This window comes from Lytechinus pictus, chromosome 17 (genome assembly GCF_037042905.1).
Source record: "Lytechinus pictus isolate F3 Inbred chromosome 17, Lp3.0, whole genome shotgun sequence".
Classification (NCBI taxonomy): Eukaryota; Metazoa; Echinodermata; class Echinoidea; order Temnopleuroida; family Toxopneustidae; genus Lytechinus; species Lytechinus pictus.
In genome coordinates this window covers 8,344,327-8,366,569 of record NC_087261.1, presented here as the reverse complement: position 1 = coordinate 8,366,569, position 22,243 = coordinate 8,344,327, and the positions used below count along the sequence as shown (strand labels likewise).

Below are 22,243 nucleotides of genomic sequence, written 5' to 3'. Positions count from 1 at the left end.
TTGTCAGTGGACCAAGGTTTTTTGTTTACTCTGAAGGTGAGACAAGTTTTTTTCCTTTTTAGCTCATAGCAAGTCAAGTTTTTTTTAGGGGGAGGGGGGGGGGGGGGGACTTCCAGCCTCCCGGATACTAAGTATCTAATGGTGCCACCCTAATTTAGTTGCTTGTACATTCAACACTCGGCATAAACATGATAAACATGGAGTGCATTTTGAGGTGGGGTTCACTAACTTTTGAAGAAATTTGCGCACAAAATTCACATGTTATTCATTTGTTTGTTTGTATTACAGTAACAATGAAAATGAAATGAGAGGGGGAATTAGTAAATGTTCGATAAAAGGGGTAGTTCCTGCTGAAAGTAAAAAGAAAGATGGGGTCGACGAATGTGGTCAAACTGTGCATAGCATCATATTTATTTGAACAGTGGTATGCGATGTCGGGGCAGCGTGGCCAGTGATAAAAATCAAATTATGCCAGAGGAGCAGCGAAATTATGCTAAATTGCGAAAAATTATGCCAAACCGTTTTGGACCCTAGGATTTTCCACAGGGGGGGGCAAAACCGTCCACCAAAAAAACTTGACAAGCAAAAAAAAAAAAAAAAAAAAAAAAAAAAAAAAAAAAAAAAATGGTCTTCAATCACAAATAAAGGATTTCGTATAGAAGAAAAATTGACAAGCAAAAAAAAAAAAAAAAAAAAGGTCTTCAATCTTCAAATAGATCAAATATGCTATTATTATGCAAGATTCTTTGCTTAAAACAGCCTAATTATGCCCCAAATTATGCTGAAAGGGTCGAAATTATGCCAGAAAAAAAGTATAATTATGCCAGAATTATGCCGGCATAATGAATTATGCTGAAAGGGTCGAAATTATGTCAGAAAGCATAATTATGCCAGTTCTGGCAACGTTGTGTCGGGGGGGGGGGGGAGTTGTCACTAGACCGCATGCAAAATGCGTTTGGTTTATCCCGGCGTTTATGCAAATTCACCGCTCTGCTTGCACTCTCATGCAAATAAGGTGTTCATTGAACAATTTGGGCGTGGCTTGAACACGCGCACTGGGCCGCTTGGCTCTCGTTGAGTTAGGATCCGATGCGGTGATTGGTCAAAAGTTCCATTAGATTATCATGCGTGGTATGATTGGCCAGTTCAACTCCCTTGAACGGTCCCTAATTTGCATAACATATCTAATAAATAGCAAGTCGTTTCAAGTGACTTGCATAGTTTTCCGATTAACTTCAATCGAACTACGAACTACTGAAAGATGCCAAGAAGTCCATCGAAGAGTAGCCCGAGGAAGGGCAGTCCTCGTAAGGGGAGTCCTCGCAAGGGCAGCCCGAAGCGTGGTGGAAAGGGAGCAAAGCGAGCTGGAAAAGGAGGTCGCCGTAGGAACGTTGTCAAGCGTCGCCGCCGTCGCCGAGAGAGCTACGGCAGCTACATTTACAGGGTGCTGAAGCAGGTCCACCCAGACACTGGCATCTCGAGCCGTGGCATGTCTGTGATGAATAGCTTCGTCAACGATGTCTTCGAGCGGATCGCTGGGGAGGCTTCTCGCTTGTGTCAAGCCAACCGACGTCGCACCATCTCCAGCCGGGAGATCCAGACTGCTGTTCGTCTACTTCTCCCAGGAGAACTGGCCAAGCATGCTGTATCCGAGGGAACGAAGGCTGTGACCAAATATACCACCTCCCGCTAAATTTCACCAGCTTTCGTTTAGCTGGAAAATAACCAAACGGCTCTTATCAGAGCCACCAAATTTTCAAGAAAGAATCGAAAATACATCTCTTTTTGCCCAACACCGTACTACACGTAGGCGTAGCTTAGCCTTAGGCTATAAATAAACTTTTAGGCCCTAGGCCTAGCAATCTTCACCCCGGCCTTTGTAACGTAACGTAAGAAACGGAAAAAAAAGTCTGGAACTCTTGTCAGTCTGTGCTTGATTGAGCAAGGGACCTTGACCTTGGTAAAACTTTATTGAAAACCAATGATCAAGAGATTCAAGATTAAAAAAAGAGTAAACTTCCAAGTTCCATGATAGGCCCCCTAAAGAAAAATAGGAAATTTGAAATAAATCTAGTAGAGGTCTAGAACTAGGGCCTAGGTCTCGGGTAGATAATCTAGACTCTAGAATCATTCCAGATAGGCTAATTGATGTTTGCAAAATCAGTCTAGATCGAGGGCTACCATAAAATTGAAATTTAATTTGTCTTTGTCAAAATTTGTGCTAGGTTTAGGATTTTTTTTTCAGGGAATTGAAACAATTCAAGGATAGTTTTGAAGTGTGACATGAAAAGGAAAGGCCCAACATCGATTCCCAGACAACCATCCCTGGGAAGCGGGGGTGTTTCAGGAAATTGGGTTTGTGTGCTATTAAAATGTAACTTAGACTACGGTTTTACCCAAATCCCCTTCATCTGCAAGCACCCCCCCCCCCCCACCCATTTTTAATGGGGGTGTCAATTTCTGACTAAAATCGGCTTCATTTGTGAGTAAAAAACTTTTTTTTGTTTGTTGAGAATATCAGATTTCTTCAAAACGGGCGCTAACGGTGACAAATTTGCCGATCTTTTGTCAATATTTTCATGAATACTGAACTCATCCGAAAAGAAACTTACACCAAATTTTCAACCGATCAACAGCGCGCATTTGGGACTTGCGATTTATTTTTTGACTTGCGTTTAAACGCAACTCTTTCTGCAACGGACCTCTGATCTGTTGTAAAACTTAGGAAAAAACAACCATCAGCCCAGGCCTCTTTAAAAATCATTCCCAGGCGACTATCACAAGTCTTTGTTCAATTTGACTATAATCGTTTTACACACGCCCTACAAGCCAAGTCTTTTTTACACAGGTCTGTAAAAGGATGCGTATAAATGGAGACCTAACTTAGTTTATTTTTGTTTTGTAAAGTTTAATTTCACTTTAATTTACAGCACAGCATCATTCAGGAAAGGTAACATCCATTATTTCTCTGTACAGATCAAACTAAATCTGTCTTTGCTCTTCATTTTGTGACCACACCATACAAAGCATGCATCATACACCCTATAAGTCAATTTTCCTCATTCAGATTTTATTGGGTAAAGACGAGAGATTCTATGGAGGCAGATTCACATGCAGAATTTTTGCATCCTAAGATAGCTTGGAATATTCAGTCACGCAATAAACCAGTTCCAACTGAGCCAATTTCATCATGGAGACCGGTTTAGTAGGAATTCAAGTGTGATCAGCGTCTAATATCAACCATCATTGCATGCGTCTCTCTTTTTTTTTTGGGGGGGGTCCATTGTCAAATTCTTTTTTTTAATTGAGAAAATAAAAACATGGGTAATTCTCTAAAGTAACCTTTTTCTTTAATAGACTCATATTTCTCTCCATCAATACTTCACTGCATCTACATCAAAAACATTTGAGAGCAGTACAATTATTGAGGTAGGTGCCGTAGAAATAGAGAGAAATCATTTCAGAAAGTACCTACAAAGAGGGAGTCGGACATGGATATTTTATAGACTCGCCCCTATGAAAATAAATTTTCTAACCATCACACATAGGCCTATATGTATGTCAAAAGTTAGTCAAAACTCAAACACAAATCACAGTGTGCACCCAAGGATGAATGTACGTTTATTATTGATAATCGTTTATTAAGTGACAATAAAATCTGTGCGATGCCTAAAGATGAAAATCACTCACAAACACATGGATATTTTCTAGCGCATTCTTTCTCGGCTGTTGCAATTCATTTTACATTGGATAAGTTCTATGTTTTCAAGTGACATTCCCACCCCCTGGCACCCTATTTCAATTTCTTTGCTTCAGTTATTCCTTTTTGTACGTATTAAATTACCCCTTTCCATTTATGATACAACATAGTTTCAGCATGTTTGCTGTGCTTCTAAAAGCATTTTTTTATCAAACATAAATTGGTAATTAATTTACAAGCAATCTTTTTTTTCTTCTTAATTTGTAAAAATTGTTTAGCCCACGTTACAAAGTATATTTTTGACAATGATCGCCACAAAATGGCACAAGTCTGACCAGTTTGATGAGACAAATAAATGACTGTATTCTAGATATACACATCATTCATTTGCCCTTTAAGGTTTACTCGTATCATAAAGCTTAGCGATCGATTGTGTGGTTGATTTTTACAACTGAACATACACAATATTCAATGCAATCAAAATTAGAAATCAGCTCTTAAGATCAATCGCTAAGCTTTAAGCGACATGATAATTCAGATACTGAGATTGTGTAACAGCCAAAACCGAAACCAGGCATACCGACAATAACTTATATTGTAGCCCACAGAAAGCTGAAAGACCTTTTTTTCTTTTTTTCGTGTTAAATCATGGAATCACTGTTAATATTTCAACTCCATGGCATTTTTAGACACATGCAATTTACTATCACTACTAATTGCTAATTAACCAAAATTGATTACAAAAAATCATCAGAACCACTACTCCTTATCATTGGTGCAATAAACTTGGCATAAAGTGTCTACTGTTTTATGTAGCTGTGCAGAGGAATTTCACATGTAGCTGTGACACATTTCTTAAACTTTTTGATAGTGGAGCTTAAAAAAATGAAAAACACTCAAAATATACAAACTGTTGCAAGAGGGCACTTTGCCTCTTCCCCTCTGCAGAGATCTCTGATTTCTAGTGATGTTTACAGCCACACTGCTCTTGAGAGTACATATAGGAACATGTAAATATGATGAATTGGTTGGAAATGAATACATGAGAATCTGGTGAAAATTAATGTACGAGGAGGGATGAGAATATGCAGGGGAAAACAAATGGAAAATTGAAAAAAATGAAAAAAAATAAGCTGAGAGAAAAGGAATACCAAAGTAGTGAAAATTAAGAAGTGACAATGCAAATTGTTGTTCAACTTTGATGCATTTTCTGTAAATATAATTATATGTAGTATACTGTATATTACATAGAAGCATAAAACTCCTCGAATTTCACTAAAATAAAAATATCAAAGTTTGATATTATTCTCTCCCATCTGATAATACAAATGCATGCTTGATATCATCAAAATAGGTGATATTTACTTCTTTTGAAAGAACATTTCGAAAATTTTCAATGTCTACCTCATTCACAATCTCAAGCAATGCACTTCCAAGCAAATGCATGAGGTACAGCACTAGTATCAAAATGAAAATTAAATATCCCTTCTGATGGTCTCAAGTATGCAATGATTATTATTAATAGAACATAAATAATCAACTAAAGTGACTTATCAAAGTGATATTTCTCTTCTTTAATGTCACTAATATATGATTTCTTCTTGCGCAACATTATCTTTCCTTATCCCAAACATCATAACACCTTGAAATTTTAATATTTTAAAGACTTTAAGGAATACATATCATTATATCGCTCTTAACCATTATATAATAAATTCTATATATACATTTACTTTAGGTTTTAATTGATTATGTACCTAGAAGTCAATGAATGGATAATGAACTATTCCCATTACTACAATAGTGAAGCCTACGACTATATGATTTCTCAATTTTAATGCAAGAACCTCTTGTACCTTCTTTGACCAAGCAAGAGCAACACTTAAAAAAGGTGACATGATTCAACTGTGCATCCAAAGCATTTCACCATAATTGATAAAATAAATGATGCCTTATGGAGTTAAATGTTACAGTCGCATCAATGAAACAGACTCTTGACTGATCAAAGCTATTGTCATTTTGAATGGCATATTAGCTTGGAGTTGGTTTCGTAAATGTGACTGTACCTAAGCCTTGATCCAAATGTTGGCATTGAACGGAAGACTATAGGTTTTGAGCTACTTTCAGATATTAGTACCAACATAGTAGGTATCACTTAAAAATTCTGCAAACCATGAGGCATTACTATCAATCAAACTACAGATTGTTTATATGTTGGCTACAAACAAAAATCTTGATAGCTTTGCTTATTAGAATATTATGCAACATCACTTTTTCTAAGAAAGAAAAATCAATATTTCAATAAGTCACTCTCATCTTGCATGTATGTTACAATGTCTCCTCCTAACCTTGAAAAAGGGAAATGATTCATTTTGGGATTGAAACATTGCATGATTGTGTTGATTTAATATCTACATATGATGCATGAAAGAAACGCTTATTACCCCACCATAGTTATTCTTTTTTTATTCTTAGATTCTTTTATCATAAATAATACTATTGCAAATTTTTTTTTGTCATTCAAGACTTAAAGCGTTTAATTTGTTGCCAGTATTGTTGCTCTTGTTGACAATGTTGTAACTCTTGTTGCAAGTGTTGCCTATTCCTGGTAGGCTGGTGGTGGAGGGGGTTTGTCTATCTTTATTTTGATTGCTTCATCATAAGAAGGCAGGAGTGCCTGAAATTGAAATAAAGAAAGAGGTTACAACATTGTATACATCCAACATTTGACATGACTGTATTGCAAAATAAATGATACAGATAATGCCCAAACAATCCCCACATGTCATCTAAAATTATTTCCTGCCCTCTTTTCATTATCAGAGACTCCTAAAAATTATAATGCCTTCCCTGAATTTCCTTGGGGTAACTGAAATATTGTATTTTGATGATCCATATTATTCTATTCTATTGCATCATCATTATTCCTACAACACGTATTACTATTGTACTACTACTTCTACTACTACTACTACTACCACTTCTACAAAATGATCCATATACGAAGTTGATCTGTTAAATCTGTCTCCTATCCCCATCCACTTCCTTCAGCCGTTCTTCCTAGAATCTTCCAATCTACATGTATTCATCTACCCCCTCCTCCTCTGTAGTGTACACTGTACAAGTTGGAAATGAATTTGTCGAATTAGGTAATGTACTTAGGTACTGTACTACTGTAGTAGGTTTCACGGTACCTACACCATGTATCTTTCTTAGGCAAATGTTGGTCATAAAAAGGACTACCCAATCTCTGAAATTTTGCCTATGAAAGATACATGGTCTACCGTGAAACCTACTACACTATTCTTCTTTGCCATGGAAACCTTCAGAAGTTACATATAGGAACTTTAGCTTAAGCAAGAACAAGAAATTAAAATGTTTGCAGGATATTTACCTCTGTGTCGGGGCATTGCTCGATTTCTCTCAGCTCCACACTGGCGGTGTGCTTGTAGCAGGCCCAGATACATGCAATGCAGTAGAACTACAGAGTGGAAGATGATAATAAAAAATACACTGCAATAAAGAATTTAATAAAAATTTTAAATGCTGCTTACTACATGTATTACCCCAAGTTATATGGCTACCGGGATCTGTGGGTGTTTCATATAGCTGATGGTAAAGTTTAGCACAACATTACGCACGACTGGAACATGTTCTTTATTAGATCATAAATCAATTACATAGTACAAGTATACAAGTATATAGGGATATCCCATAGCACAAGAAAGGATCACCAGTCATGCGTAAAGTCATTTGTATTTTATGAACAGCTTTATGAAACACCCAAGCATTGAATGAGTTATTCCTACATGTACCAGGTACCCATTTACTACAACTGGTGGAGAGTGGCAAATGTTGGGAAACACCTTGGAAAAGAATGAAAGAGGAGACAGAAGGGGAGGATACATGTCATGTAGATTAGAATGATTGAGTAGAAAGACATGGGAACGAAACAGGGAGGATAAGAAGGAAAGAGGGGGCGCACATGTAGAGCATGGTGGTAGATAATAGACTTTACACTGTAGGAAGGTCGGATAGAAAGACAAGGGTACGAAGTGGGTAAGGATAGGTAGAAAGGAAACAAAAGAGGGAGACAAAGCGAATACAATGTAGAATATAAAAGGATCAAATAGATGAAACAAGAAAACGAGAGATAAGATGGGGGCATAAAATATTGAGAGAAATCAGTATTAAAATGTATTTAAGGAAGAGGATACAAGCATATATATGGAAGTTGGTAAGAGGGAAAGGCAGGGGGGGATGAAGAAAAATATAAAAAGAGAGAAACCAAGAAGCGGACGAAAAAGAGAGAGAACTTTCTAGTTCTAAATCTAATACTACTAGTACATGGGGAAGTAGGAATTAAAGGCAAATAAAATGCAATACCAAGAAAGAGAAAGAACTGAAACAAAAAGAAATCACTACATGATATACAATACACATCCTTCCAAAATAAAATTGAATATTTAGTGTAAACAATTATTATTCTACAACAAAATTGGCAAAGTTCCCAATTTCAAATATGACTACGAAAATCTGTAATATTGAGACATTGCAAGCAGTTTATGAATTCCATACCTCCCATTCATATAAAGCACAAGCTGTCTAAGGATCTGATAATTAAATTATCAACTTCCTGTCACTCAAATTTACATCATGATTTTACATGTAGTTGTATTGTATTCAAATTGATATCAGTATCACAATTCACACGTGTACATGTATATGCAGGCTATTGCATGCATGTACAGTATGTTGCAAAATTGAGGGCTGAGAGGTATTTGTACTACTATGTATGTATATATATATTTTAACCCTAAAAAGACATTTTTCGCGATAAATCCGCCACGCGAAATTTTTTGACCGCGTCGCTAGCTGACTTTTTACCTTAAAGTCTCTCGCAACTTTTGAGACCAAAATTGTGACCCCCGGGTACGCGGTTCCGAAATCACGCAACATTTCGTAAGTGCATGCAGACCCAAAATTACTCAAAAACGTGAATTTGTGTACAAATCCAATGCAAATAGTGTTTTTAACCAAAATTCATAAATGTACCATTATTTTTCCTTTTACTGCTTAAAATCAATTAATTTTATCTATTTTATGGTCGAAGTAAAGTCCCCGACAATTTCCATTGAAAAAACAATAAAAAACAAAAAGTCGAAAAACAAAGAAATACATAAGAAATTTAGAAAACAATAGAATACATAAGAAAATAAATGTGATGTTGAAATTTTTTTTAAATAAATTTGATCAGATGCCTATCTAGAGTATGTGAAACAAAAATTAGCATTTCAGGGGCATTATTTTATTAATTAGAGCAAACTTATGATTTTACGCATAAATTAGCATAATTAATGAGACATGAGATTTTTTGCAGAATTTGATATGATAGTTTTGTAGATAATGCCATGGGTAACACGTGTGCCAATTTTCGTCGCGATCGCGCGATCGACGGCCGAGATCATAGGGGGGGGGGCTGAATCAGCCCCCCCCCCCCCAGTCTTCTTAGGCATCAAATAGCCCAGTCTATTTAGGGTTAAGCCTGATTCAAACTTTCATAAAGGTCAATAATGTGATTTACACTATCATCATCTATCATTCCAAATGCATGTAAACACTCAATCTTTTTTCAACTGCTAAAATTTAGATTTGGCATGAATGGGTTTTAAGTATGATGAAACAGTGAACCCGTACCAAGTCTAAGAATGAGTGTTACTTATGCACGTTTCTCTCCAGTTACAAAACCTTTGATGTAGTGAAGGATATGATAACATCTGCGAAGGTATTATTTCCAAGAAGCTATTGCCTTACATATATCTCTGTATAAATTCAATGATATAATTACAGTGTAAATCACACAAGTATACACTATTAACAAACAAAATGTGCATACACTGTACACCTTCATGAATCTATAAACTACTCTATCTACATGTATCTATCTATCCATGACTTATTTTCTCCCTATCAATATAATAACTAAAAAATGTTTTCTGCTTTGCTATGGGATGAAAAATGTGAAAGACAGTTATGAAAAATATTGTGTTTTCATAACTGTCTTATCTACATGTATCAACCAACCTATCTTTCTATCCTTTATATCTAGGACCTAATATCTGGCGGTTTAGAACACTTACCTTAAATAACATGATTGCGAGGAAAATTGCGAGAGCGATGAATGTAAACCATGGTGATTCAATGTCATACTTGCTAACAGGTAGGTTCTCCTTCCAGTGCATGAATTCCTGAGGTCAAAGGTTAAATGGCAATATAACAAATTATAACTCAGAATGCATAGTTCATTAATCACTTGAATGAGATTAAACCAGCAATATGAGTTACTAGAAAATGAACAAAAATGACAAATTGTCCAAAGGTGACTAAAAATCAATAGTGCGTAACAGATGGTGATAGAAAAATAGCTCGTTTGGCATCATGTATATATATGTAGCATAATATATTTAATGTTTGCACTTTCTAACATCATAAAAACAGAAGTTCCATGGCCTGACACGTAAGATCAATAAGGGGATTTCAAGTCAATATTAAGTCCCAAAATCAGAGTGAAAATCAAAATTTTTATATTTTTCAAATACAAATGCAGCACAGGAAATAAACGAGGGCACGGCGGGTGACTTTGCCCTCATAACAGCGCAAATCGGCCCTAACCCCCCCCCCCCCCTAAATGCATGCTTTGGGGCGATCATTCTTTCTAGAGTTGCCCCAAGATCTGTTGCAAACAATAAAATCATTATTCTATTCTAACTATGGCAGAACAATAACTGCATAATTGCTTGTCGTTATTGAATTACAACTGTACATGTACCTGGTTGTAGGGGAATTTAGGGCTGTCTTCATAGTCAAAGTCAGGATAGTAGGACATGACACCGATGCAGGTAAGGAACGTGATGAAGAAATCAAAGAGCTGAAGACAGAAGAATGGTAGGATGTACCCGGAGCGATACTGAATGATCCCCTTCATCATCATGGTTGTGATTAGCAGGAAACAGAACACAATCACAAGACCAACGCAGTAATCAGCTGGAGAAAATAAAAGTGAGTAAGTACATGTATTGTAAAACATGATAAACCATACAGGATTCTTAAAAATAATACATTTTTGATTTGGTAGTTTCTTTTTCATTTGTTCTCCATTACATGTATCTCATAGTGATTCCCCAGATACAGGTTTAATGTAAAAACATTTTATTATGGTCGCCTAATCCTGTATATGCTGTACTATTAATATTTCATGCATGTACATGTATTTTTATGAATGACTGAAATAAATTTGTCATGATTTGAATACGTGTACATGTACCATTGATTTTCAGCAAACATTAATCCAACAATGCAAAACATTTAGAACGATAATATAAATGTACAGCAAACCAAAACTTTATTTGCTTTTATATTGCACAGATATTGGAAATGTGATCTCTGTATCAACTTTGAATTGTATGTTTTTGCTAAATAAGCATACAACTTACAAGATAAATTTATGCAAAACTGATATTAGAGTAACCCCATCCACAGGGGGTTGGAGTACAATAAACTACACATATCAAACAAACAAACAAGTGGAGCGCCTCTGGCAGTCTCACCTGCATTACGCGATTCAATATACATGTAGCAGCAGTGCTGACTTTGAAAACTACTGTAAAATAATTATTCACAAACAACATCATTCATGATACAATACTATGTTTCTTGAAACTAAATGATATTTGACCTTGATCATGTGACCTAAGACTTGTCAGTGATACTTGATTACCACTATGTCCACAATTCATGAACTATATCCATAAACTTTTAAAGTTATGACAGCAATTTGATAATTACCTCCAACATGGCAAAAGGTTCATTGACCTTAATCACCTTTGACCTTGGTCATATGACCTGAAACTAGCACAGGATGTTCAGTGATACTTGATTACTCTCATGTCCAAGTTTTATGAACTACATGTACATGTAGACCAATACAATTTCAGAGTTACATGTACATGTATGATGGTAATTCAACAATAACCCCCAATGTGGCCAAAGTTCATTGACCTCAAATGACCTTTGACCTTGGTCATGTGACCTGATACTAGCACAGGATGTTCAGTGAAACTTGATTACTCTTACTGTATGTCCAAATTTTATGAATCAGATCCATTTATAAACTTTCAAAGTTATGTTTTCAACAAATACCCCCAACTTGGCCAAAGTTCATTGACCTTAAATGACCTTTGACCTTGGTCATGTGACCTGAAACTCGCACTGGATGTTCAGTGATACTTGATTACTCTTACATCTATGTAAAAGTTTTATGAATCGGATCCATAAACTTTCAAAGTTATCATGGTATTTCAACAAATACCACCTATGCAGGTGAGACAAAAAACCTATTGATCAGATACATGTAAACCCCTGCATACAAATCAAATTACATACCGTACATGTTAAATTTGCCAGGGTTTCTGTGTTATGGATAAGATTTATTCACAATAAGTAGATCCCTCCCAATCCGAGTACAGGAATGGGGGGGGGGGGGGTATTTCATGTACATGTATAGGCCTACACTCAAATTATAAACCTTCCATATACATGTACATTCAATGAGACTAAAATTAAGAGGTTCAGCCTGCTACCGTAATTTTTAGCTATTAAAATAGTACCCTAAGAAAAAATAATTACTGGTATTAGGAGTGGGCTATAAATGGGTGATTTTTGGTTTTACTGTGGGAACAGTTTTTTTGTGTTCCTTTTACCTTATCTCAACATGAAATGACAATATTTTTTGTCTCAGGTCCGAGAAAAAAGTGTGCCGGGCCAAAATCCAAAATGGCCGCCAAAACCCCCCAAAATCACAGTTTTGGCCACAACTTTTTTATTTGGTGGTCATTTTCTCTGGTTTTGGTGTCTATTCATATGTTTTTGGGGCAGGCAATTTGTATTTCCTATAATTAGTACTTTTAAACCATTATTTGTAGAGTTAAAAGGTAATTATACCTAAATTTTCCCATTTTTGTATCCTTTTTTCAGCCAAAAAGTGGGTTTTATCATCCTGGGGTTCTGGTATATTAGATGGTACGAGGTCAACAATAGCAAGCAGCTTCATGTAGCTATATTGCTTTTATTCCTCCACTTTGGGTTTAACGGATATTTGTGAAATATATCTTATCAAATAAAAGAAAATGTCATTTATCCATAGGGGCTATACGGTGTACAATGCACTGTACATACTACACTGCATATATCCATGCATTGACCACCATGGCATATGACAAGGCCTGTATATAAACTATAGTGTCATAGAAATGAGCTTCAAAGGTTTAGAAATTAGATTGTGAATTTGATTCCTTGTCAGCTGATGTACATGGTGAAACCAGCAACGTAAATTACACTTACATGTAAATATCAAATACATGTATATATACATACATCACATTTTTAGCCATATCTTCTTCATTTGGAGGCTTTTTTTAAAACCTGGTTCTGGTGTCTAACTGGCCTATGTTTATGGGGTCAGGTAACTACTAGTATCATGGTAACGCCAATCAACAGCCAATCAGAATAAAGGATTGCATGCAAGTTACCATTAAGTTAAGTTAACATAATGGTAAATTTTTATGCAACGGGGCCCAGAATAGCTACAGTGTAAATTACCTCTCTCCGCCCCCTGAATTAGCATATTTGACAAAACATGTCGTCAATTTCTGAGACAAAACATATCTTCAATTTCTGAGGCATCTAATTCTAAACCTGAGAGCTAATTTCTATGACACTATAGTTTATACAAGCCTTGTTATCTGTCATGGTGGCCAATGCATTTATGCAGTGCAGTATGTATGTACAGTACATTGTACATATGTATACTGTATAGCCCCAATGGATAATTGATATTTTTTTATTTAATAAGATATATTTCACAAATATCCGTAAAACCCAAAGTGGAGGAATAAAAGCAATATAGCTATATGAAGCTGCTTGCTATTGTTGACCTCGTACCATCTAATATCCCAGAACCCCAGGATGATAAAACCTACTTTTTGGCTGAAAAAAGGCTACAAAAATGGGAAAATTTAGGTATAATTACCTTTTAACTCTACAAATAATGGTTTAAAAGTACTAATTATAGGAAAAACAAATTGCCTGTCCCCCAAATCATATGAATAGACACCAAAACCAGAGAAATTGACCACCAAATAAAAAATTTGTGGCCATAACTGTGATTTTGGGGGGTTTTGGCGGCCATTTTGAATTTTGGCCCGGCACACTTTTTTCTCGGACCCGAGACAAAAAATATTGTCATTTCATGTTGAGATACATTACAAGGAATAAAAAAAAACTGTTGTCATATTGAAATTACAAAAAAAGTATTTTTGACCCATGTATAGCCCACTCCTACTGGTATTCTTTTTTTATCATAGCAATGATTAACGACACCTCTATGTCTGCACTTCAAAAATTGATTTTTCATCTACAGCTGTATCCCTGGAAATTACTGCACAGATGGTGTGCATGTACATGTACAGTACATCATGTATACTGTAAACAAAACAAGCTGTACTATGGAATGAGTGGGAGTATCTGGTTGCAGGTTTGCAATGGATTGTAATCATGCCAGGGCAATACTGATTGACTCTTAGTCTGTGTTTGAATAAAATAAAGCATGCACCAATGATCTTGATGGCCATTTACCGGTATTGATATCTGTAATGATTGCTATTTAGCAATTGATTTCTTAATACAGTACATGTACAAGTCATGTACTGAACAGTTATTACAAAGTAAGTACTGTACATTTGGTATTGAATGCTAACAAATTAACAGGCCATTACTATTCCACTACTTGACCCCCATCAAGATATTGTTTTCCATCGGGACAGGGAAGGGTTTCAAAGATGTTAACACCACCACAAATCGCTGATCCGTGCAACATGTACACATAAATTTTTTTAATAAAAGAGCAGCTGATATTGAGTTGAGGATAAAATGTCAGTAAGGGCATCGTGGTCTACATGTAGATCTACATGTACATCAATTTGGACAAAATACACTGTACATTCTATTATCCACAGGTCTTGCCCTCGTTTGGTCCAATAACCATTTCCGCTAATATGTACCCACATACAGATAATTACAGACAGATAATTTCATGTAATGTACATGTATACTCATTTGGTCCACTGACCAATTGGTCCAATAATCATTTAGTCTTGAATGATCAATTCATCATCATTATCATCATCATAATCATCACTATCACCATCATCATCATCATCACCATCATCATCACCATCATCATCATCACTATCATTGTAATCACAGTCATTATCATAATCATCTGTCACCATGATCACTGTCATCATCAGCTCATCATCATTTGTTAAACTCACATGCATCATGTTGACTGTTGGCACTGAATGGAGCCTGTGGTGGGTCATCTAAATCCATGTTCATCACAGCATTGTCACCTCCTCTCATGATCATGGAAGCAATCAACAGCATGGCGAACATCTGACCCATCTGAATAACATGAAGAGAGAAAGAAGACATGGGGATTTATCATTTGCCATTAACATGATTAATGCCACATTGAAGATTCCTGGAAAGAATGCTGGTCAGCTGACCAGGATAAAACTCAACATCGTCACTGCTAGCTTTATATCCAACCTGCAACCCCCACTTTTGGTTAGTTTCAGGAAAAATGCCTAGTCTTTTCTTGTCGTGTTTTTTATATGAATATAAATTGCGCGCCTTCTTTAGGTAAAAAATTGATGTTGTCATTCTACAGGCAGCGCACGACGTCAAGAGCAAGAAAAGATGAGGAACAGAGGGGAACAGAGGGGAACAGAGTGCTCAAATACATGTAAGTCACCAAATGGACTTCATATCGATCGGTAAGTGAAATGGAAAAATTTGATGAGATTATAATATTCATAGCAATTTCGTGCAATCGCATGGAAGTGTTTTATCTGGACTCAAGGAATCTCCAAATTCTGTTCAGCTCATAGAGAGTTGCATGAGTCGTGCCTATTTTACCGTGCACGGCGGCATGTATTGAACCCTTGAGTGAGTCCTACGACTTAATACTGTAGTGTAAGAATCAAAGACAAAAGTTGCGAGATAAACAAGTAAAAAAAAAATAGATTACACCCCCCCCTCGCCTCGTAACCAATGTGCATGCGCACGTGCAGTAACTGAGGATTTATTCCTGTGAAACACTTGTTCACTGCAGCCATCCTGCCTGTGGCTGTGGGGAATCTACAGGTAGGACTATGGCATGTCAATGCTGTACAGAGGCAGAGCACACACTTTAAAAAATCATTAAAAATAAAATATCATTTTTGTGACCAAAATTACTCATTTCCATACAGTTGCAATCTATTTTTCATAAGAAACTTGGGAATAACTTTTGTATTCACTAGAGCGCTCAAAAACTTGAATTTTTGGCATATTTTTGTGTACGCCCTCTATTGGTGGAAAATGATATGGCAAGAAAATTTTCAATTTTATCTCTATTTTTAATTAAGAAAAAAATAATTTAAAGAATCAAATTTACTTAAGGGCCAAGTTGTATGAAGAATAGGTGTAATGGAAACTGTCAGTGTAAAAAAGTCAAGCATTTGTCCAAAAGAAAAAGAGAAAATAAGCCAAACATTGACATCCTTATTTTGCCACACATGGAGATATAACTGAGAACAAGGTTATATCATAACCAACGAACGTAGAGGGCAGCAACACACAAGCGTGTTGCTCTAAAGAAGGTCAACTCCGCTCGAATTTTGTGACCATTCTAAAAAATAAGGTGGGTTTTGGGGAACTTTGTAGAGTTGATTTTTTTTTCATTTGATAATTAAAAACATTTTTTGATGAAACATTTTTGGATCAGTTGTTCTTTATAGTAATATTTAAAATAATATTAACATTTTAAAAACATATATTCACCTTGAATAGTCAGGATTTTATTATTTTCTCTCATTTTGGAATACCGCCTAGCCTAGGTACACAAGAGGTTGAGAGCTAAGCAGACGACAAAACAGACGTAGCATAAGCATGGAGTGATGACGGGTTCAGCGAAGGGTTCAGAGAAAATAAGGTGGTCATATTCAATCCCGAAATGCTTTGCGAGTGGTCACAAAATCGTCTCGGCGCAAATCACCTAATACAGCCGTCTGGTGAAATCGCTGATAACAACAATCACCGATTTGGTAATGATTTCAGTTTCTTCAACTTATATTTGTAATTGTATGGCTTGAAATATTGATGTATGTTTTTAAAAGTATGCATAATCCTATAGCCCAGGTATTTTTTAATGTTATCTTTGATATCGTTGTAGACTGTAGTCATATCCTTGGCTTTGTTATTGTTTTCGTGATCTCTAGTACCGTAATTTGTTGTTGTATTTGCTCGGCGTTTGATTTCGTTGGCATGTAATGTATAATGAAATGTGCGCGCAGCTGCAGCTCAGCTGCATGCGCGTATTGAGTCGACCTTCCTTAGACTCTAGAGCAACACGCTTGTGTGTTGCTGCCCTCTACGTTCGTTGATCATAACCTTGTTCATTGAATGAGTGCTGTGAAATTCATATGACCATGTCACACAAAACTGTGCGCATCCCCATTGGAACTGTGTGGACAAGATTCTTCAAGAATTGAATGCGCCCATGGCCATAACGGAATCAGCCTTCTGAAAAAGTTATGTTTGTACCCCCCCCCCCCCCTTCCCCGCATAAAGCACCCAAATTCTCACAATTTCAACATGGTAAAGCAAAGTTTACATGGGGGAAACCACAGTAAAATTGATCGACCGTACCTCAACAATCGTTTGTGATTTCATGTGTGGGATATTGTTGTGAAATACGACTTACCAAATGCCATAATCCGATGAGGATAGATCCTGTTCTCACGTCCAAACATAAACAACATGCCGGAGCATTCGGCGATCCCCACCTTGTTCTCATGATTATTGCTGGAAATTCACACTATAAGAAGAAATATGGTCTCCACGATCGGAAACACTATTCCTTGCTCGCGATGGAAAGGAAAACTTGGATAAATAGAAATGAATAGATCACAATTTTAACTGAAAATAACGGGAACGTATTTCGATATAGCAGAGACTTCTTTCCCGTGTTTTATTATGTTGTCATAAATGAAGTAGTTCCGTGCGCGCAGTGATCGTTCATCAAGCAAGGGGCTCGTATAGCTCATACGCACACCATAATATAGCTCCAGCGGGGTCACAACTTCTGAATTAGTACAAAATACAACTGAATTATGCCATGATAAAGTTTGCTTATCGCAAAACTGGAGTGATGTGCTACTGCACCTTAACATTATTAAAGGAAAATGAAACCTTTGAAACAATAAAGATAACCCGTGAAAAATCAACAGCGGCGTAACAGGGGTCGGTGGCCAGGGGGGGCAAGAGCAAAAAATTTCCCGGTCATATCATGAGATGAACAGGCATCTAATGGTGTAATGAGGCGACTATTTTGAGAAGGCCAGATATTGCGTATCGGGCAGAATTTATCTTTTAAAAAGTTGCGAGCGAGCGAAGCGAGCGAGCAAAAATTTTGACATGATATCCAAAGAATAAAATATTTCATCCTTCTCTCTTTAGATTCCAATTTTGTGTGGTCTGTACACCACTGTGAACAGGATTCTTTGCGGTAGTAGCGAGATAGAGGAGTAACCCCCCCCCCCCCCCGAAAACGAAGGGCGCAGTATAGGACATGTACTGTGCTAAAAAGCTGATTTATATAAGTCCCGAGCGAGCGAAGCGAGAGAGAAAAAAAAATCACCTTTTAATGAGAATCTAAATTGAGCTATATTTTGACATTGTATTCAGTAAATAAAATCATATCCTATACTTTTCCTTTGCATTTCTTTCCTTCTTTTTTGTGTTCTTGTTTGTAGAACTTTTTGGGGTCATGGCCCAGCCCTTCCATACGCAGTGCTGTGCGGTTGGGGTCCGGGGCGGAGCAGGCCCCCGGAACTTCTTGATATCAAGCCATTTAAACCTCGCAGATTGCCGCTATTTTAATCAAATCGCGGGCATATACAGAATATAGCTTTTACACAACACATTTATTCAACCCAGTTGCGTAATGAACCAAATATCACGAAGGGGCAAAACATAGCAATGTGGGAAAAATTTGTAAAAAGTCGCCAGCGTGCAAAGCGAGCTGGAGAAAAAGCCTATTGAAATTAAATTCTAATAATGTGATAGATTTTTCCATTATATTCAGCAAATAACACATTTCATTGTTTCCATTCATTTCAGTATACGTTGTCTCCTATAATGTCTTTTATTTCCTCTTGGGTGTGGTACCAAGACTCCCCCCCCCCCCACGCGCCTGTATGCCAGTGATTGAACGTGATTGAAGGGGGGCATTATAGAGTCATTTGAAGGATATAAATGAAGAGCCCCTACTGCGCTTATTTGCATAAAATTTAGCAAGCTTAATGTTGTATGCAGTCCATCTTTAATTCTTCCCGCTCTTTAATTTCAATCATCGGCAGCCCGGTCGTGTTATCATTTTTCTTTCTTGTTCATTTTCTTTGTTTTCCAATTAAGCTCTTGATTAATTACATTCTACCTTCGTTTCCCGCTATTGTTGCCATTTTGTCATCATTTCCCACCGTACTATTGGATGGTTACAGCCCGATAGACCGCGGGTCCGATAGACCGCGGGTCCGATAGTCCGCGGGTCCGATAGACCGCGGGTCCGATAGACCGCGGGTCCGATAGTCCGCGGGTCCGATAGACCGCGGGTCCGATAGTCCGCGGGTCCGATAGACCGCGGGTCCGATAGTCCGCGGTGTGTGTAAAATTATGATCAGGATATAGTGAGATCCAATGCCATCAAGAGGTCAAAAGGCCAATGATACGAGTCCATGGGGTTCTATAACGATGACCCAAAGGACAATCGCCCCCTGACATCTACTTCAAAGAAAATATTATCCCCATATTTTTATCGTCAGGGACTGTTACCCCCCCCCCCCCCGGAAATTTACCCTCTAGACGCCATACGGAGCCTCTAAAATGCCATCGACTTGACGACATGGCGAGATACTTTATCTTGCCATGTCGACTAAATAAGCTTATCATGTCCGCATGGCGTGATACGTTATCCTGCCAAGTCAGTCCACTTATAAAAAGTTATATATGTGTCAACATGGCGAGATATTTTATCTTGCCAAGTCGACTTAAATAAGTTACATGTAAACATAGCGATATATCGGGATTCTCGCCGGGACTTGTACACTTCATATCTCGCCATGTGGACATATCGACTTGACAAGATAGAATATATCGCTATGTCGAAATAATAAGCGTATTAATTACTTAGGCGGCGGAAGCGGGGGGGGGGGGGGCCTTTCCCCCTAAATTTGAGGTGGGGGACGGTCCCCCCTAGATTTTTAGTTGAGAACCTTTTTTTTGCTTGTCAATTTGTTTTCTACGCCCCCCTAAATTGAGGTGGACCCCCCTAAATTCTTTTTGTCCCCCCCCCCCTAATTTTGGTTGATAACCTTTTTTTCTTGTCAAAAATTGTTGGTGGTCCTTCCTATAAGTTTTTGTTGATTTGCTTGTCAGATTTTTTACCTGTGTCCATCCCAAAATTTCAGGTGGACCCCCCTAAATTTTTTTGCCTTCCGCCGCCAATGATTAATTAAGACATGGCAAGATAAAGTACCACGCTATGTCGTCACGTTGATGGCATTTTCAAGGCTCCGTACTAGGGGTATTTATCCGGGGTAATTGTCTGGAGGGTAAATTTCCGGGGGGGGGGGGGTATCAGTCCCCGGCGGTAAAAATATGGGGATAATATTTTTCTTGAAGTAGTTGTCAGTGGGTGATTGCCCTAATTGGGTTTTGTTATAGAACCCAGGCGCGGATCCAGGATTTCGTGGGGAGGGAGGGGGGCCAAATTTGACTTGATTTTTGGCGCCCATATGTGTACTTTTCGAAAAATGGTGCCCACTCCCTCCCGGCCAGGCTAACTTAAGTGCCTTAAATGGATTTTGAATTATCTTATAATCACATTAAAAAAAACCCCAAAGACCACTTTTTCAAATGTTCTTGAATAAAAAATACATGAATATATAATGTAATATCAATGGGAGCGCGAAGCACGAGCGATTTTTTTTTTTTTGGGGGGGGGAAGGGGGGTCAATTTGGTTTAACTTCCAACCAGAGTAGGCCCTACTGGAATATTGTTTGAACGGGAGCTGTAGTTTCTGTACTGTTGTGTTAGAATACCCTTCAATAATATTAATGATAACCATACTGTTGTGTTAGAATACCCTTCAATAATATTAATGATAACCACTTGGGAATAATGCAATCTCGAAGCAATCGACTAATTCTCCTCATCAGTGCATGGCGTATTTATTCAGCATGGGTGCACGGGGGGGGGGGGGGTGGCGAGGGCACCAAGTTAAAAAAAATAAATGAAATGGGGGGGGTAGACGTCAAAGAAAATCTGAGATTTCATTCTTAAAAATAAATTGAGGTATCTCACAAGGCGAAGCGCGATCTGATTTTCGAATTTCGAGGGGGCTCGGTATGGTGTATCGCATAAAATTAATAAGAAGTTGCCAGTGAGTGAAGCGAGCAAGCAAATATGCTGACATTTTTATTTAAAAAAATACAAGGTTGTGATAGATTTTGACATAATATTTGGAAAATAATATTATATTTCATCCTAATCCCTTTCCTTTTCTCTCTATTTTTTCTTAGTCTTGATTCTCTCTTTTTTTTTGGGGGGGGGGCAAAACGCCCATGTCCTAACAGTCATTTCCTAGCTTTACTTTATAAGCAACATAAATGTGTAATAATCTCTTAAGCCCTATGTAATCTAAAAATGAAATTTCATGTATTTTGTCCTGAAAATTGAACATTTTGGGCAATGTTTGTGAACCTGAACAGGACGCGTATGTAACTAGATAATTACCACGAGCGCGAAGCGCGAGCAGAAATGTTAAATATTCGTTCTGGCCTGGTCGAAAAGGGACCTGTTAAGGATGTTTTGCAGTTGGCCATATACATATACATATTTCAACGATTAAATAATGCGAGCGCGAAGCGCGAGCTGAACATTTTTTATATTCCAACCTAAAAAGATGAGATTTCAAATCCCCCAATGGGACATTCGATTCATGTTAATCATGAAAAAGGATGGGTAATTTTTGGTATCTTCTTACAATAATAATGCGAGCGCAAAGCGGGAGCAGAAATTTTTTGATATTCTGATTCGAAACTGGATAATTTTAGCACGTTTTGAATAAGATCAAGCTTTGTATCTCAAAAACATGCGTGCGCGTGTTTTAGAGTTAGACAGAATCCTGGCAATCTGAATACATTTCATTTTTCATCATAAAAATCAATAATGCAAACGCAGAGCCCGAGCTGAAAATAATATTTGAAATTCCGATATGAAAAGGGTCAATTTAAGCACTGTTTACAGCACTGTGTATATAGGGAAATTTGATAGCACTATATAAATAAGCGAGCGCGAAGCGCGAGCTGATATTTTATTAT

The 22,243-nt window shown here is 37.3% G+C and overlaps 2 protein-coding genes across 2 annotated transcripts; one reads left to right on the top strand and one right to left on the bottom strand.

Moving 5' to 3' along the window:
- The first annotated feature begins 1,170 nt into the window (after nt 1–1,170).
- On the top strand, nt 1,171–4,807 carry LOC129280669 (histone H2B.2, sperm-like). The gene has a single exon (XM_064111910.1). The coding sequence runs from the start codon at nt 1,262–1,264 to the stop codon at nt 1,691–1,693; it is 432 nt and encodes a 143-aa protein (XP_063967980.1). The 5' UTR covers nt 1,171–1,261; the 3' UTR covers nt 1,694–4,807.
- LOC129281055 (lysosomal-associated transmembrane protein 4A-like) lies at nt 3,617–17,890 on the bottom strand. Its single transcript, XM_064111909.1, has 6 exons — nt 17,565–17,890; nt 15,091–15,220; nt 10,530–10,744; nt 9,841–9,948; nt 7,095–7,181; nt 3,617–6,377 (listed from the first exon to the last, which is right to left on the bottom strand). Exons 1-6 carry the CDS (start codon nt 17,655–17,657, stop codon nt 6,300–6,302), a joined length of 711 nt encoding a protein of 236 aa, XP_063967979.1. The 5' UTR covers nt 17,658–17,890; the 3' UTR covers nt 3,617–6,299.
- Nucleotides 17,891–22,243: the final 4,353 nt, after the last annotated feature.

Excerpts from the sequence above, each read along its gene's own strand:
- LOC129281055 (XM_064111909.1), bottom strand. The coding sequence starts at position 17,657 with ATGAGAACAAGGTGGGGATCGCCGAATGCTCCGGCATGTTGTTTATGT. Across the intron at positions 10,745-15,090 it reads CAACAGTCAACATGATGCAT|CTGATTACTGCGTTGGTCTT; the intron begins GTGAGTTTAACA and ends TATTTTCTCCAG. Across the intron at positions 6,378-7,094 it reads AGCAATGCCCCGACACAGAG|GCACTCCTGCCTTCTTATGA; the intron begins GTAAATATCCTG and ends TTTCAATTTCAG.
- LOC129280669 (XM_064111910.1), top strand. The coding sequence starts at position 1,262 with ATGCCAAGAAGTCCATCGAAGAGTAGCCCGAGGAAGGGCAGTCCTCGT.